The 18,929-nt window shown below is 37.7% G+C and overlaps 1 protein-coding gene across 1 annotated transcript; it reads right to left on the reverse strand.

Moving 5' to 3' along the window:
• Positions 1-1,503: 1,503 nt before the first annotated feature.
• On the reverse strand, positions 1,504-18,607 carry Smp_170940 (hypothetical protein; the record flags this gene model as incomplete). The annotated part of the gene is made up of 6 exons (XM_018795321.1): positions 1,504-1,881; positions 3,898-4,179; positions 7,624-7,824; positions 16,432-16,635; positions 18,441-18,500; positions 18,548-18,607. 6 exons carry the CDS (start codon positions 18,605-18,607, stop codon positions 1,852-1,854), a joined length of 837 nt encoding a protein of 278 aa, XP_018649645.1. The 3' UTR covers positions 1,504-1,851.
• Between the last annotated feature and the right edge of the window lie 322 nt (positions 18,608-18,929).

The following is an 18,929-nucleotide window of genomic DNA, read 5'->3' on the forward strand; positions in this document are numbered from 1 at the left end:
CTTGAGTCCATTTGCCCCCAAAAGCCCTGGTACGGCCGAGAGTGGGGAGTCCGCTCTTTCTCTCGAAATACTCTCACATGGCTACGCGTATATACCCTCTGCCACACAAGTCCTACTCATTGCATTCTCTTGACATTACTGTTTATGAAATTGAGAGGACGAAAAGCAAATGTTCGGAGCTTTAACCGCACCGGTGCGTCCACCTAGGGGAGTTGGAAAACCTTCATTCGAAACCAATGATGCACATGGGCTCCAGTATCCTGAGGGAACAAATGCAGTATAAATCAATCGTTGGTCACCGGCCACCATGGGACTGCATCTCCTCACGATGCTTCATTGCATTGTGGATCAGACCTTTAGGTCAAAGGCTCGGGGAGGGCCCTAAGAAAACCACCTGCTTCAGTTTGGGCATCTGGGCAGTATTACAGCACTCACACAAATCAAATAAGATTCGTGTGGCGCATACATATCTGGTGCTCCATTGTACCAATATTTATGTGTTCAAATAAATAAACTGGTGTCCTTTTCATGTCTACTTCCAACTCTCGGAGTAGCGTGTTTTTTGACCTTCTCCATTTGTTTCTCTTCAGGATTACAAGTTATCGCTTGACTCATATATATACAAAAATGATTCATAAGGAACATAACTGGAATAACTATCAAATTCACTTAGTATTACTTGTTTGAATCTTCCCATTGATGTTTAGGACTGCAACTGTTCAGTTTCTTACTGGTATATGTGCGTATTGTCTTGATATTGTCTTAATTAACAAGCATTGTAAGCAAAGATGGATAGTGGATAGCAGTGGAATCCAGGACAAGGCACGTTTCGTCCTATTTGGGACTCGTCACTAGCTGTATGTACCTGCATCTCAGAGTTGATGTTCACTATGGGACTCGAACCCAGTACCTTTCGCTTCAAACGCCATCGCGTTATCCACTTAGCTACTGAGTCCTGATAGCTACTTGATTGTGCAATGGGGTGAAGTTTAAATTCACTTAGTATTGTTTGTTTGAATCTTCCCATTGATGTTTAGGACTATCCTTATTTATATGACCATTGATTGTTTACATTATTATCTTAAATATTTCTTAATGTTTACACGTATTGTCTACATTTTGGATCAATGAACTAAACCAATGAGTTGTAACTCTGTCAAATATCATCAATATACTGTTCTAATCCTTGGAATTTGATCTAAAAAACAAATCATTTTTAGTCAATATAAACTCAATTATAAAAGTTAGATATTAACGCCGTTGGATGCCGGATGGCTCACGCGAGAGGTCCTGTGTTCAAATCTCTCTAGATGAGATCGTGGATGCTCACTTCTGAGGAGTCCCACAATAGGGCGAAACGGCCGTCCAGTACTTTCACGTTTTCCATGATGATCTAGCTTCACCTAACTCATGATCCCTTCTGATACTTGACTATCATTGAAGAAAACATAATCATAGAAAACTGAAGAATTTTTGTTTGAAAAAAAAAGAAAATTATTTTTCACAATGATTATTTTTAACTTATTAAAACAATACAAAAAAGAAAATTATTACATAATCATTATTGAATAGTGAAGAATAGAAGAGAAGTTTTGTAGCATCCACACACACACACACACACACATACATACATTGACTATTTTAGATGAACCATAGAAATAAAAGATAAATAATAAAAAAAACAAAATATTGAAATCTGATTATGTTTATGATGAATTACATAGATTATTAAGATTAATGAAGGGCAGAAGAAGAAGGAGAAGAAGGGGGGGAGAAGAAGAAGAAGGAGAAGAAGAAGAAGAAGAAGAAGAAGAAGAAGGGGGAGAAGAAGAAGATATATATATATACAGATCATTTCTTCAATATATTAAATAATGTATTCTATAAATAGAAAAAAAAGAAAAGAGTAAAATAGATTAATCATTAGATTATCTAAGCATCAAAGATTCATTCATATGGAACTTAAAACGACTTTACAGATAGATAGAATTCTATGATACTACGAATACAATAACCTTCTATTAGCCCCAAAATGCCTTGATACGGCCGAAAGTGGAGAGAGTTCGCTCTCCTTCTCGAAATACTCTCACATAGCCACGTGCATACAATTACTGCCAGGGAAGTCCTACTCACTGCCTTCTCGTGACATTACTGTTGTTTACGAAATTGAGAGGACAATAAGCGAATGTCCGGCGCTTTAACCGAGTAAGTGGACATGGAAAGTCCTCACCTAGAGAAGTTAGAAAACCCTGATTCCAAACCAATGGTGCACATGGGCTCCGGTATCCTGAGGAAAACAATGGCGTATGAACCAATTGTTGATCACTAGCTACCATGGGACTGCATCTCATCACGATGCTCCAATGCCTTGTGGATAAGATCTTTAGGTCAAAGGCTCTGGGTGTGGCCGCCTAAATGTAATATGTTCACCACAAGAACTAAAAAAATTCTGTCTTTGACTATATATATATAATTGGAGATGGAGGAATGGGTTGTTTCACACAACTTGATTAGCTTTCTTCTAATTAATTGATTCATACAATGACGGTTCTCCCTGTATAGAATTAGTTATATGACTAAATTATTGAAACAAACTGTTGGGGTGATCCTGAAAATTTTTTTCAATAGACATCATGACAAGCTCAGGAAACATTAAGAAGTATTTTATTCAATCAGCGTTTGATTAGAAGTTTTGCTACAAACATCACAAAAGTGAAAAGTCACATGTAGACTTTCTCATTGCCTGATTATTATACTGCTACTATGTTTAGTAGTATTCTAGAATTCTCAGGAAAACCCAAAGACTTCTAAAATACTATAAAAACCATATATTTTCTGTACATAAATGAACCTTTAGAGTAAAGCGGCTTCTCGCATACTTTATGCTTATTCTCTCGTGTTCAAGCTGCTGTATAGATGTAGCTTGGGGAGTACGAGAATAGACAATCAGTCAGCTACAACGTAGGACTAGGCACATATATGCATCGGTCCAAGCTGTCATACCTCACTCATTAGCATAACAAGATGAACACCGAATTCATACAAGTAGTTAATTTAGTGGTGGTAATATATAAGAGAAAGGTTGTATATAAGGATACAGTATAGGAAGACAGATATGAAGCAATTTTAATCTCAAGGTTTAAGGGAAGATAAGGAGTGTATACACCTACACCAGTGTGATCGATTCTGAGCCATGTCACACACAGTCTCCAACCATTGGTTACGATAATCACGCGGACCCCAACCAGGTAGTCTGCATCTACCAACATGGCTCAGAATAGAAGTTAGTGACTTTAAGGTCTGATACCAGTTTTTGGTTTGGCCAACCCTAACTTTCTTCCAACCATCCCCAATGCTAGTCAGCATTGCGCGTCGTGGTAATCGGTGTTCAGGCATACGTAACACGTGGCCTAACCATCTCATTCGATGAAGATTCATCACCTCATCAACTGATTTACCATCATTCCCTAATAACCTGTATCTAACCTCACTATTACTTACCTGATGATCCCATCAGATGTGAGCGATATTTCTAAAACATCTATGGTCAAATACGAGTAACTTACAAGTATCTTCTACTCTTAATGATCACGTTTCGTAGCCAGGTTACGAGAATACCTTAGCAACTGAGTATAGCGTTCAAGTTAACAAGCTTACTTACTTATTGACGCCTGTTACCCTCAATACTCCGCCTGTAGCTCCTCCAAGGGCTACTACCGGTTCCAAGCCCGGATGAAGGAGGAGGGGGTTGTGCATGGGGTTAACGAACCCATCCCATAGAAAACTAACTCGCTAAGAAAATGTTAATCAGAAAAAATTATTCAAATTAACAAGATTTATCACAAAACCAACGACGACGACGACGGCAACGACAACATCAACAGTATCATCACTTACTTTTTTAACCTGATTATCATTTGTTAAACCATTCCATTGTGATTGTTCATTCATTAAATGATTATGATGTTTTGATAGTGAATGTAATTGAAGTGTTTGTAATTCATTAGTTAAATGATTTATATGTTTAGCCATTTCATTAATTTGTTTAATTGTATTGGCTTTCATTAATTCTAATTGTTGTTTTAATTGTTCATTAGATTGTTTTATTATATGATATTTAGATTGTTGTTTTTGATAGAAATATAATAATTGTATAATCCATGGGATAAGGGATTCGAGCTTAAGAAATTCAAAAGGAAAAACAAACACACACACATACAATACATATTTATGATTCTTATAGATTGAGAAAGTGATATGTCTTGTAGGTTTAACGCTTTATTCAGATCCTAAGCTATTCCGATAACCCCAGGGCTAGCACTACTCAGCAACTTGAAGACCAGAAAGAAGACACGAGTATCAGAGAAACACTTTATTGCAAGGATCATCTTTGTACAGAAAATCGTAGGTATTTATAGATGTTTGCTTAAGTTAAATCAACATCCTAATTCAGCCAATCTAATTAACGACATAAATTGCTACTGACCAATGGTAGCATGCCACGTTGGAACTCCAGAATGTTCTGTCATACTCTGATTGGTTGGGGCTCTTTTTGAGCCTCTGGAGGCTCCGTTGGAGTTCGCTGGAAGCCGACTTAACAGAAAGTAAATAATCAAGATGCATAGGAGAAGCACTGGATGGCCGTTTCGTCCTATTGTGGGATTCCTCAGTGGTAGTGCGCATCCAGCTATTCCATGGAGGTCTAACTTCAATGGACTCATGATTTCAACTATATAAACTAAATTTATTTGTTAAACAAGGATTAGTGGAGTTAATCTGTGTCAGCTAGAGAGAAACAGAGATCTACCTTAAACAATGGAAGATAGTCGCGCAATTCTGTGAATAGGTTGAAGTTGGACATTAATACCGTTAGATGCCGACTTAGTAGTCTAAAGGTTAGGCATACACGCGCGAGAACAATAGGTACTGGGTTCGACACCGTGTGTAGGATCAAGGATGCGCACTGCTGAGGAGTTGCATACTACGGTGAAACAGTCACCCAATGCTTTCAGGTTTTCAATAGTGACCTAACATCAATCAATTCATGATCGTTAGCATGATAATTTAACAAGACTAGACCTTTATAAGGTGTGTTAGTGTTTGTGTACAAGTGGATAATATTCACTATTGTAATTGGTTACTTTATATGGTCATTATTATTGATCATTAAACTGAAGGTCTGCCTTATATTATTATCAATAATGAATATAAGTAGTACTGTTAACACAATCTATAAACATATAAATTAACATAATTTTTGCATAAAAATGTTGTCTACGATAAACAATCAATGATTGTTTCCTTGTCAATAAATTCAGTGTTATAATAATTCACATGACTCCGCCTGTAGCTCCTCCGGAGGCTACTGCCGGTTTCAAGCCCGGATAAAAGAGGAGGGCTGGGCATGGGGTTAGCGATGATTATGTAAAGGAAGAAAACTGTTTGAATTTCATCTATCAAGGAATACGTCTAAATCCTACTGAAAACTATTAATCTTAGCTTTAAACAGTCGGATAGCACTGTAACTATCCACTTCACATAACAAAAAAAAGTAGATGAGTCTACAATTTGTCACTGATTAACAATAATTTATCGATTACACTGATGGATTCCTAAGTAAGATACTTCTGACCCGTTGATCAGACACTATCAGCGACATTCTACTGTGGGAGAGAATAAACTAGATTCCAAGTGAAGGAAGAAATCAGGAAGAAGAGCTGAAAGTGGATAGGATATACATTGATGAAAGCACCCAACTGCATCACAAGGCAAGCCCTCACTTGGAATCCTCAAGGCCAAAGGAAAAGAGGAAGACCAAAGAACACATTACGCCGAGAAATAGAGACAGACATGAGAAGAATGAACAACACTTGGATAGACTTAAAAGCGAAGGTCCAGAACAGAGTGGGTTGGAGAATGCTGGTCGATGCCCTATGCTCCATTTGGGGTAGCAAGCGTAAGTAAGTAAGTAAGTACTGCTAGATTCATGTTTTTTCTTACGATTTATCATCGTCTAGTAAGTCTCTAACTTGATTTCATATTCCATACTATTCATCATCCTTCAATGTAGAATTCTCTGTTTTAATGAATATGTTTATTATTCCTACCAATTATGTTTTACATTTCGTCAATTTCATTTTCGGCTTTGCTATTGGTATGATGTTCCTTGATCTTGACTGAGTGAAATAGGTCAAACTAGTCATTCACTGCACAATATAGACTAGCTATACAACCAACAAAGTTGTTGAAGTAACGTTTGTAATACATAAGCTTTGAGTATACGCTTATTGAAGAGGGAAAATATGGGGAAACAAACAAGACAGAGAGATTTCTAGTAAAGGTTCATTGTGACTAGCAGTGAGTTTTAGAACTAAGTTCTCGTCTAACTTAGGACTTGTAAGATAAATATACCTAGATCTCAGTGCTGATTTTCTTCCTGAGACTCGAATCCAGAATATAACAATAACAGGAACGGAACAATAACGGGGCGGATTTGCATGTATAAAGCAAACAATTCTCTTTGAACCTAGCACATAACAATACTGTCATGCATTGTCCCATCGCTCTTAGCAGATCAAGCAACCCGAAAGTCATGAGAATACCATCAGGGCATACGACAGGCTAGGTACCCAGTACATTGATAGTACAAAAATCAACAGCAAATATAATTGTTACCTCAGAATGTAATATCTCACTGAACCATGGAATAACAGAGCATAAAGATACTCTTATGATTGGGAAGAATCATATTTTTAGGTAAAATATCTTATTTTTCATATACATTCTTCAGCAACTTCAGATTACAATGAAATGAATAAATAGTCTGCGTTATTCAACAACAGAGGAGATCGCTCAATAATGTTATTCTGACCAAGTAGCTGGCATGAATGAACATATGGATTATAACAATCTCTACTATACTAACCAATGACTTAAAATATTGACTTTTACGTCAGCTGATTTCTAATGAATAATTCATTACACTCACAGACATAGTTTTCTGATGGCAGAAATTTCTCATAATGAAATAATTATAATTATCTAACCTGGACAATTATTTGTTGGTACAAAGGAGCACCGAATACATATGCGAAACACAAAAGTCATTTGATCTGTGTAAGGACTGTGATACTGAACGGGTGCCCAGACTAAAACAGGTGGGGGGGCCACATTCGGTGACATCGACCTGAAGGTCTAATCCACAAGGCAGTGGAGCTACGTCAGGAGGTGCAGTCCCATGATAACCGGTAACCAACAATACGTTCATACTACATTTATTCCCTTAGGACCCTGTAACCTATATGTACCATTGGTTTTGAATCAGGATTTTCTAACTCCCTTAGATGGATCCTCCATATCCACTAACCCGGTTAAAGCGCTGGACATTCGCTTTGTCCTCTCAATTTCATAAACAGTAATGCCACGAGAAGGTAGTGAGTAGGACTTCCCTGACAATGGTTATATACATGTGGCCATGTGACAGTATTTCGAGAGGGATAGTGAACTCTTCACATCCTCGGCTATATCAGGACATTTGAGGGCAATCTGAACAATTACAAAAGCATACAATTTTCACAAGCGTATTTTAGTAATAATTTCATAAAGACAAGAGGACCAACTTACTTCATCTTGTAAGAAATTAGCTCTTGAAGCATAATAAATTGATTCTTCAATAGCTGTATGTAAACGTTTCATTATTACTTTATGTGCATTAGAATTTTCATCAGATTTTTCATTACTACTATTAGATAATTGATCAGGATCATTTGAATTGCTTGCTTGACTACTATGAGCCATAAGTTTAGAGTCATCTTTTGTTTCTGACTGTTTTGATAATAACAAGAATAAATAAATAAACTGAATATATGTATATTATACAAAAAATTATTACTTATTTAAGGTAGGATTGTTGTATTCGATCATAGGTGTCTTCGAAGCATTGCTCGTATATCCTGGGATCACCGGGTAAGTAATCCAGTTGTTAGGAAACGGGTATTAGGTAAGGATGGCAAATCGGTTGATGAAGTAAAGAAACTCCATCTGTTGAGGTGGCTGGGACATGTGTTACGTATGCCAAACCATCGAATGCCCCAATGTGCTATGTTTTATGGTGTAGGAGTAGGTTGGAAGAAAACTAGGGGCGGCAAGACCAAAACGTGGCAAAAATCCATGAAGTCACTGACAAGTGGACTAAGCCATGTTGATAAGTGTAGACTACCTAGTTCGGATGTGCGAGATGATAACAACAGATGGTTAGAGACCTTGAATGACATGGCTCAAAATCGTTTGCAATGGCGAAGGTGCATCCATTCTTTGTGTTCTACCAAATTCTGATCTTCTAAATTCTTTATGTCTCTATCTTTTTTCTCTTTCCAAACTTATTTCATTGGATTATACTCCTTCAATAACATCTTCGAACCGTAATCTTTCCCATTACTACTTATACTCTTACTACTTCTACCACCATGTGATTTGAATCGACTTCATCTCTGTGCTAATGTGGTACGGCAACTCGAAATGCTGTACGTGCGTACGAAGTTCTACGTTGTGACTGACTGACTGAGGATTGTTGTAGAGGGTAGTTATTACAAAAAAACTAGGAAATCGAAGGACAACAGATGTACACAATTATTATATTATAACTGTTCGTAGTGTTTGAATGTAGTAACAGTGAGCCAATTGGGAACTATTAGATGGAACAATAGTTTTTAGGGTCCTACCATATCAGATAAGTCTGTTGGGGAGTAAGACTGTGAGCAGCAAATCTAAAGTTCGAGGGTGAAGTTCTACTGCTGACTGTACTGGTAAGTAACGGGTGGTTTACTCAGATAATCAGTATTTATAGCGATGCTACCATACCAAAAAGGAGACAAAAGCTAAACAAGAATGGTCCTAAAAGAACGAGGCGATATATTACTTCATGGATTTCTGTTGCTGGTGAATAAATTCTGAAGAGCATGAATCTAACACATGATAAGCTTCTCACAGAAAGGAAAGCGTGTGATTATTATAATTTATTTGAACACATAAATATTGGTACAAACGGGCACCGAATACATATGCGCCACACAAATCTCATTTGATTTGTGTGAGGGCTGTGATGATACTGCACAGGTGCCCAAACAAAAACAGGTGGTTTTCTTAGGGGACCACACCCGGAGCCTTTGACCTAAAGGTCTGATCCACAAGGCAGTGAGGCATCGTAAGGATATGCAGTACCATGGTAGCCGGTCACCAACGATTGATTCATACGCCACTTGTTCCCTCAGGATACTGGAGTCCATGTGCACCATTGGTTTGCAATCAGGGTTTTCCAACTCCAACTAATCATGTCCACAAACCCGGTTAAAGTGCCAAGCCTTCGCTTTTCGTCCTGTGATTGATCACAAGCAGTTATACTAGAAACTCTATTGTCACGTTATCAGTTAATTAAAATTATGCGTGATTCAATTTCTTTTTCAGGTTCCTCAATAGAAAGTGTTAGTGGGACATAGATTGAATTAAAGCATGTTTCATGTATGATTGTATTGCCGCACGCTGATTGGATAAGAATTAGCCAATCAGCGCTAGCCGATGCTTGGAGAAGACTCTAGAATCTATTCATGTAAAAACTATAAATATACTAACGTATTCCTTAATGCGCTTCTTACTTCCATCTATCCTTGTTATTCGGGATATAAATTCTTCCCTGTTCAATCGTGTTCTGATTTGGGGACTTGTCCAAGAATACTAAGCAATAGTCAGTCAGTCACAACGTAGAACTTCGTATGTACGTACATCAGTTCGAGTTGCTATACCACATTGGCACAGAGATGAAGTTGTCGATTCAAATCCCATAGTGGTAGAACTAGTAAGAGTATAAGCAGTAGTCTGAAAGATTAGGGTTTCAAGATGTTATTCAAGGAGTATAATCCAATGAAATAAATTTGGAAAGAGAAAAAAGATAGGGACATGAGGAATTCAGAAGATTAGAATTTGGTAGAACACAAAGAGTGGTTCGTCACGATAGGCAAGCCCGACTACCACGTCAAGGTAGCAGCAACGGTCGGGAATAGATAGGTTGTAATAAGGAGAAGTTATAACAGTTATAACAGAAAGTAATATTTTTTCACAATGTGCACAACTAAGAAATAGCACCTAACGACAAGCTACTAAAAACACTAGTGATCACATAGTCATCATTGACTAATTGATTAACACTCTTATACAAGGTTCGAAAGCACAAAATCCTTAAATAGGAAAAGAGGGAAGTCAAATTTTGATATAAAGAATAAATGATTAATCATATTCAAATTTGAAGTAATCCATGAAGTTGAGCAACCGTTTCACCAATGTCTTCAGTGAGTTAATATCTCCCAGAAGACCTGGTTGAACTCCACTGGTTACTGCTTCGGTTAAGTGGTCGCGCACGAGACTGGTAGGTCCTGGGTTGGAATCTCGCGATGCGGGATCGTGGATGTGCACTGCCACGGAGGAGTCTTACAATAGGACGAAACGGCGATCCAATACTTCCAGGTTTTCCATAGTAGTCTAGCTTCAATTGACCCACTTATCATATGCTCACTAGTGACTGGCTCCATGAGGTATTTCCTGGAGTTCTAGTGAGAAGCAGTAACCAGTGGAGTTCAACCACGTCTGTTGGGAGATATCAACTCACTGAAGGCATTGGTGAAATGGTTCCTCAACTTCATGGATTGGTTTAAGTTAGACATTAACACCGTTGGATACTGGCCAGCTCAGTGGTCTATCGGTTAAGCGCTCGCGCGCGAGACTGATAGGTCATGGGTTCGAATCTCACAAGGCAGGATCGTAGGACCGTAGATGTGCACTGCCATAGAGGAGTCCCACAATAGGACGAAACGACCATCCAGTGCTTCCAAGTTTTCCATGATGGTATTGACTCATGATTTCAACTATATATATATATATATATATCAAAAAATTACTAAAAATCACCACAAACAAACTCACTTTTAATCGACGTTTATGTTCTAATTGATATTGTAATGTAATTTCACATAATTGACTTTCTAATTGTGTAATACGATTCATAAGAATATGATCTAATTTATCTTTATCTATGATTGATATATTTTGATTTGTTTTCATTGAATTGATCCAATTATTTAATAATTGTACAAATTGTTTAATTAATTCCTCTTCCATGTCTTGAACTGATTTCCAATCTTGATCCGAAGAAGATGAAAGATTCATGGGAGTACTAGTAGTAGAAGTCGTACTAGTAGTAGGAGTAGTAGTAGTAGTAGTACTAGTAGTAGAAGTCGTACTAGTAGTAGGAGTAGTAGTAGTACTTGTAGTAGAAGTAGTACTAGTAGTAGGAGTAATAGTAGGAGTACTTGTAGTAGAAGTAGTACTAGTAGTAGGAGTAGTACTAGTAGTAGGAGTAGTAGTAGTAGTAGTAGTAGTAGTAGTAGTAGTAGTAGTAGAAGTAGTACTAGTAGTAGAAGTCGTAGCAATAGATATTGTTGATTTTGTTGTTGTCAATGTATCCTCCAATAGAAGTGATGATGAAGATGATGGTAATGTTGAAGATGATAATGATGATAATAAAGATTTGGATGAGTTATTATGAGTATCTACAGCAACATCATGACAATTGTCGGAAGGAGATGATAAAATTGAATTTGTTGAATAATCATTCGTTGTAATAGAAAATGAATTGTGTTTTGTAATGTAAATAGGTTTATAAGTAGTATCGGATAGTTTTGTTTGATTGAAATCATTATTTATTTCCTATTAAATTAAAAGAATAAGTTGGTATATATGAGTATTGGTAGATAATGATTAAAAAAATAGCTTCATTTAACGTTCAGAATAGGTCTACCATGCAAACAGTCGGTTAACAACTATTAGTATACGAAGCCATCAGCTTATGAGTTTATTAAAGAAACTAAGTATGTAAATTCAGTGATTCACTATATCATCAGATTATTACTTACTTAATTGCTTACGCCTGTTACCCCTCATCGAGGAGCATAGGCCGCACACCAGCATTCTCCATCCAACTCTGTCCTGAGCAATCCTTTCCAGTTCTTTCCAGTTAACATTCATCCTTTTCATATCTGCTTCTATTCCCCGACGTAATGTGTTCTTTGACCTTCTTCTTTTCCGCTTCCCTTCACCATTCCAAGTTAGGGATTGCCTTGTAATGCACATTGATGATTTCCGAAATGTATGTCCTATCCACTTCAAACGTCTTTTCCAAATTTCCTCTTCAGCTGGAAGCTGGTTTATCCTCTCCCATAAAACGCTGTTGCCGATAGTATCCGGCCAATGGGTGTTGAGTATTTTGCGTAGACAACTGTTTATAAATACTTGTACCTTCCTGATGATGGTCGTACTAGTTCTCCACGTTTCACCTCCATACAGTAGGACTGTCTTGACGTTCGTATTGAAGATTCCCACATTGAAATTAGTTGACAGTTGTTTTGAGTTCCATATGTTCTTAAATTGTAGAAACGCTGCCTTTGCTTTGCCATTCCTCGCCTTTACATCTGCATCCGATCCTCCTTGTTTATCAACGATGTTTTCCACCATCAGATAATGATGAATACATATTGCTTACTTACTTATTTACGCCTGTTACTCTCAATGGAGAATAGGCCGCCGAGCAGCATTCTCTTACTCACTCTGTCCTAGGCCCTCCTTTCCAGTTCCATCCAATTATTGTTTGTTCTTTTCATATCTGTCTCCATTTCTCGGAGTAATGTGTTCTTTGGTCTACCTCTCCTCCTTTGACCTTCAGGATTCCAAGTGAGGGCTTGTCTTGTGACACAGTTGGGTGATTTCCTCAAAGTGTGTCCTATCCACTTCCAGCGCTTCTTCCTGATTTCTTCCTCCGCTGAAATCTAGTTTGTTCTCTCCCACAGTAGGTTGTTGCTGATAGTGTCTGTCCAACGTATCCGAAGTATTTTGCGTAGACAACTGTTAATAAACACTTGTATCTTCTGGATAATGGCTTTCGTAGTTCTTCAGGTTTCCACCCCATACAGTAGAACTGTCTCGATATTTGCACTGAAAATTCTGATCTTGGTGTTGGTTGACAGTTGTTTTGAATTCTTGATGTTCTTCAATTGTAGATATGTCGTTTTCGCTTTGCCGATCCGCGCATTCACATCTTCATCAGACCCACCGTGTTCATCAATGATGCTGCCCAGATATGTAACGGTTTTCACATCCTCTAAAGCCTATCCGTCAAATGTGATTTGATTGGTGTATGTTGTGTTGTATCGGAGAATCTTGTTTTACCCTTTGTTTATATTGAGACCTACTGCTGCTGAGGCTGCTGCTACACTGGTCGTTTTACCCTGCATTTGTTGTTGCGTGTATGATGAAAGAGCCAGATCATCTGCGAAGTCTAAATCGTCCAACTGCATTTTACTTGTCCACTGTATCCCGTGCCTTCCTCCAGATGTTGACGTCTTCATAATCCACTCGATCACCAGAAGAAACAGAAAGCGTGAGTGAGCAACCTTACCTGACACTGGTCTTTATTTCGAACAAGTCTGTGAGCTATCCTCCATGCACGATTTTGCAGTTTAATCCATCATAAGAATTCCGTATGATGTTGACTATCTTCTCAGGCACGCCGTAGTGTCGAAGAAGCCTCCATAGTGTTCTCCTATCCACACTATCAAATGCTTTCTCGTAGTCAGTGAAGTTGATGTAGAGTAATTAATTCTATTCAATTGATTGTTCTACAATGATTCGTAGTGTTGCGATATGGTCAGTACACGATCGATCCTTACGGAATCCAGCCTGTTAATCTCGAAGCCGAGCGTCGACGAAGTCCTGAACACATATTTCTGGAAGTGGTTAAGTAGCAGTTGCGATAATTATTCCCACAAATGATGATCAACTGTATCAGAAAGTTTGGTGTTTGGCTATTATCATCGTTTACTATCATTATTTTGAGCAGCTAAATGCGCATATGATAAAACTGTTTAAAAAAATCAAGAAAAAACTCCTTCACTTAAACTATAACAGACAACTAATTAGTGACTTACTTCAAGATACTTCTGACGTTCTAATGAGAAGTCGCAACTGTCGACGTTGAGAAATGGCTGGAGTGGAACAGTTATCAACTAATAGCAAACTGGTAGTAAAAATAGTCTACATTTAAGGTAGTATAGTATATCTCTTAACTAGAAATGGTAAAACAGTATACTGAGTACTTAGTTTTAGTACCAAAATTTCAATTATTTGTACATCATGATGTCATCAATTTTTCAAAGACAACGATGATCGACCATACAGAGCTGTTGAATATACTCAGCTTGAATATATAGAGCAGAACATTTCTCACCAACATATTATGAATCCGACTTTTTATAACCAGATTGACATCATGACGGTACCAAATCTGAATAAGATTGGTTAAAGTCCTTCTGACTTTCATGCAATTGTGATAATTAATCAAGAAAATGTAAGAGAAATTTCCAGCTTACAAATTTTTCTTGGAATCTAGTTTAGATCATGAATCAATTGAAGCTCGATTACCATGGAAAACCTGGAAGCACTGGACGGCCGCTTCGTTCAAATATGGGACTCCTCTGTGGCAGGGTGCATCCACGATCCCACCTCGTGAGACTCGAACCCAGAACCTATCAGTTTCGCGAGCTAGCTTCAATTGACTCATGATCTCAACTATTAAAATTACTAATAATATCCACAAAACCCCCTTCTGTTATTAATCACATAACTGTCAATAATCATCAACCTACACAAACACTTAGAAAGGATACCTAAAAATAGTAAGAAGTCACATTTGATTAAGTTATCGATTTGAAGGAACGTTCAATGATGAGAATTGATTAGTTGACAAGCTGTGAATCACATGAGGAAAAACTCAAACACTTCACTTTTACCCAAAGTTTGTGTTGATGATGTCGTTCAGAAGGACGATGAAAGCTCCACGACCAAACCATCCATCCAGCTCAGAGAACAAACCCACATCAAAATTAGTTGACACGTGAAAGTAATTTAAGAATTTTAGCAATATAAATGGTTCACGTTTCAGATCATTGATTGGTATGAGTTAGGTAAATATTGAAAAACGGGAAATACTAGATGGTTGTTTCGTCCAACAGTCTGCATCCACGACCCATCAGGGATAGAACTCAAGATCCTTAGGGCCTATGGAGAGCATTTAACCTTCAAACCATTGAGTTCAGTGAGATCTAATGGTTTACATTTATAAATTTAATCAATGAACGATGTTACCCTATAACAAATCAACAGAATGCCGAAGGATAAATGGAATAGGATAATACGATTTGGCTGAATGATCAATACTCACGGGATCAAACTATTGATTCAACTCTCTTAATGGACTAATATCTAAGAAAGGATCAGTAACCAAAAGAATACGGTTTTCTTATCTAATAAAATAACATGCTTACACACAAATTATAGATAGAAAAATTATTTACTTAAACACATAAATATTGGTACAAAGGAACACCAGATACATATGCGTCAAATGAGATTTGTGTGAGGGCTGTGATACTGCCCGGGTGCCAAAACTGAAGCAGGTGGTTTTCTTAGGTCATATCAGGAACCCTCGACGTAGTAGTCTGATCCACAAGGCAGTGGAGCATCTTAAGGAGATGCAGTCCTATCGTAGCCGGTGACCAACGATTAATTCATACGCCATTTGTTCCCTTAGGATATTGGAGACCATTGTGCACCATTGGTTTGGAATCAGGGTTTTCTAACTCCCCTAGGTGAACTTTCCGTGTCCACCAACCCGGTTAAAGCGCTGGACATTCTTTTTTCGTCCTCTCAATTTCGTAAACAACAGTAATGTCACGAGAAGGTAGTGAGTAGGACTTCCCTGACAGTGGTTGTATGCACGTGGTCATGTGAGAGCATTTCAAGAGGGAGAGCGGACTATCCCCACTCTCAACCGTACCAGAGCATGACTGGAGAACATCAGTTTTGTAAGTCACTTGTTTTTCAATGAATTAAAACCTCACTATTAAGATACATTCTTGCCGTCCAACAGTATTTTTTTCAACACATAAATATTGGTACAAACGGGCACCAGATATATATGCGCCACACAAATCTCATTTGATTAGTGTGAGAGTTGTGATACTGCACAGGTGGTTTTCTTAGAGGGACACACCCCAAGCCTTTAATCTAGAGGGTCTGATCCACAAGACAGTGGAGCAGCGTGAGGAGATGCAGCCCCATGGTAGCCGGTGACCAACGATTGATTTATACTGCATTTGTTCCCTCAGGATACTGGAGCCAGCCTATGTGCACCATTGGTTTGGAATGAAGGATTTCCAACTCCCCTAGGTGGACTTTCCGTGTCCATCCAACAGTCCCTTTATATGAATAATGAGTTAGTTTCACATATTTAAACCAAAAATATGGGGGAAAAACACCCTACATAATACTAACCTGAGTAGTGATAGATTTCTTTGCGACAGTATCGGTAGGGCAAGACAATTGACTTGAATTATCATTTAATAGTAATGATAATTTAGTTGAATTTTCATAAGTAATTCCGTTAATAGGAATAATAGGATTATTTAATGATTGTTTTAATTGTTCAATTTCTTGTTTTAATTTTTCAATATGTAAATTTTTTTGTAAGATTTCTTCCTATATGGAGAAAGTAAAGAATGAGTAGTGAATTAATGTGAAATACATAATATATAAATATAATGGAGAATAACATTCTCGAGATATATCCGACGAAGATTTGTTAGCGGAAGAGCCTCGGTTATAGATTGTATCCTAGTGTAACCGAAGATTTATGATTAAATCATTTCGTGATACGCTAGGGAGGTCTAGAGATATATAGTGTCTCTGTAGAAGGTAGATAACTCATATGCGATTTCAAAGTCAGACCGCAAGGTTGTAGTACTTCGAATATTAGGTTTTTTAGTGGTCTGGGATATGACTCCAGTTAGATCGTGATCTAGAAGTTAAGCGTTTGCGCGCAAGACTGAGAGGTCCTGGATTCAAATCTCGTGAGGCAGGATCGTGGATGAGTAATGCCGAGGAGTCTCACAATAGGACGAAATGGCCTTCCAGTGCTTCCAGGTTTTCCATGGTGGTCTAACATCAATCGATTCATGATTTCAATTATAAAATTACTAAAATCTCCACAAAACCCCCTTCTGATAAATGATCGTTGTCGAAATATACATCCTAACTATTCTCGTATATTTTCATCTACTTCAATCGCGGAATTAAATAAGCGAAATACGAAAATGAATTTCGAATGCGTATATTTCATACACTCATTGATCTAGACAAACAATCAGAGGGAAGAAGCGAAGCGAGATGGCGCACAGTGGAGAAGGCGTATGAGTCAACTCAGTTTAGTCAAGCATTAGTCGACATTTATAGTCACACAAAAATAAGCCACAGACATGTGGTGAATGGGACAAGAAGAACACACATATACGCTTACATAAAAACAGTCAAGATTGACGAGTGAATAATTAACAAGGTCAAAATGTGACGAATAGAGTATGTTCGGCACTTTAACCGGGTTGGTGGATATGGAGGATCCACCTAAGGGAGTCGAAAAATCTTGATTCAAAACCAATGGTACATATACGTTCCAGGATCCTAAGGAAACAAATGGCGTATGAACGTGTTGTTGATCACCGACTACCGAGGAATTGTATCTCCTAACGTCGCTCCATTGCCTTGTGGATTAGACCTTCAGGTGGAAAGCTCTAGATGTGGCCCCCTAAGAAAACCACCTGATTCGGTTTGGGCACCCGGGCAGTATCACAGCCCTCAAACAAATCAATGATAACTGCTACTGGCCTCATTATTATTGTGCGGCGCATATGTATTTGGTGCCTCCTTGTACCAATGTTTGCGTTTAAACAAATAACAAAGATATCCATTTAAAACTAAGGGATGCTGGACAGCTATTTTATCCTATTATGGGACTCCTTGACAGGCTGCACCTGCGACCTCACCAGAGCTCGAACCCAGGACCTTCATGTCCAGTGACAGATGCTTGATTGTAAGACATTCTAAGAAGTAACTTCAGGAGTTTTTATAAGATATTATGAACAGCGAAGTTCAAGTATGTCAAGTTTGAAGCAGTTGCCCACCAGTGGGATTAGGAGGTTGTCCAAAATTAGGAACTTATTAAGACTAGACACGTGAACCAGTGAATGCCGGATGTGTCCTAAATACTAAGCGCTCGTCGCGGGACATGGACGTCCTAGGTTTGATCATTGATAGGATCATGAGTGGGGATTGTCAAGAAGTTTTATATAGGGATGAAACAGCTGTCCAGCGCTTACTGGTTCTGAGTGGTTGTCTTAGACCAGTCCATTATCTGAACTCTTAATTGGAACATCTTAATAACTTCAAAGATACAAAATATTACATAAATAATAGCATTGAAGGGGGAAAAATAACATGCAAATACCTACATGTAATTGTTGGTTTAACTCATTTTCATTGTCTTTCAATGTTTTATACTTTGTACGAAGCTATAAAGTAGACAATTTAGTGTAAACAATGTGAAAAACAAACAAACCTTTTTGAATTCCACACATAATCGTTCATATTTACTTTTTAACTGTTGATGATCAACCATCATTCATTTTTACTTTCATATAAGATTATTGTATAAATAAACATATATATGGGTATATGTATGAATACATCATTGTGAACACGGGTAATGTTATCAGTTATTTGAAATAACCTAAATGCCAAGAAAAAGTATTATGTTCTTTGTTACTATCAGAAGAATATAGACATGTTAAAAGTTATGTACAAACAAATTATTGAGAAAGTGTGGAGAACAAACTAAATAAACTCAATATTTCGTTTATACTATGAAATGTACTAGATTTATAAATTGTCTGTGAGTTACATTACAGTTTAGAGATATGAACGAATAATGGCCGAGAGTG

The sequence above is a fragment of the Schistosoma mansoni genome, chromosome 2 (assembly GCF_000237925.1).
Source record: "Schistosoma mansoni strain Puerto Rico chromosome 2, complete genome".
NCBI classification, from domain to species: domain Eukaryota; kingdom Metazoa; phylum Platyhelminthes; class Trematoda; order Strigeidida; family Schistosomatidae; genus Schistosoma; species Schistosoma mansoni.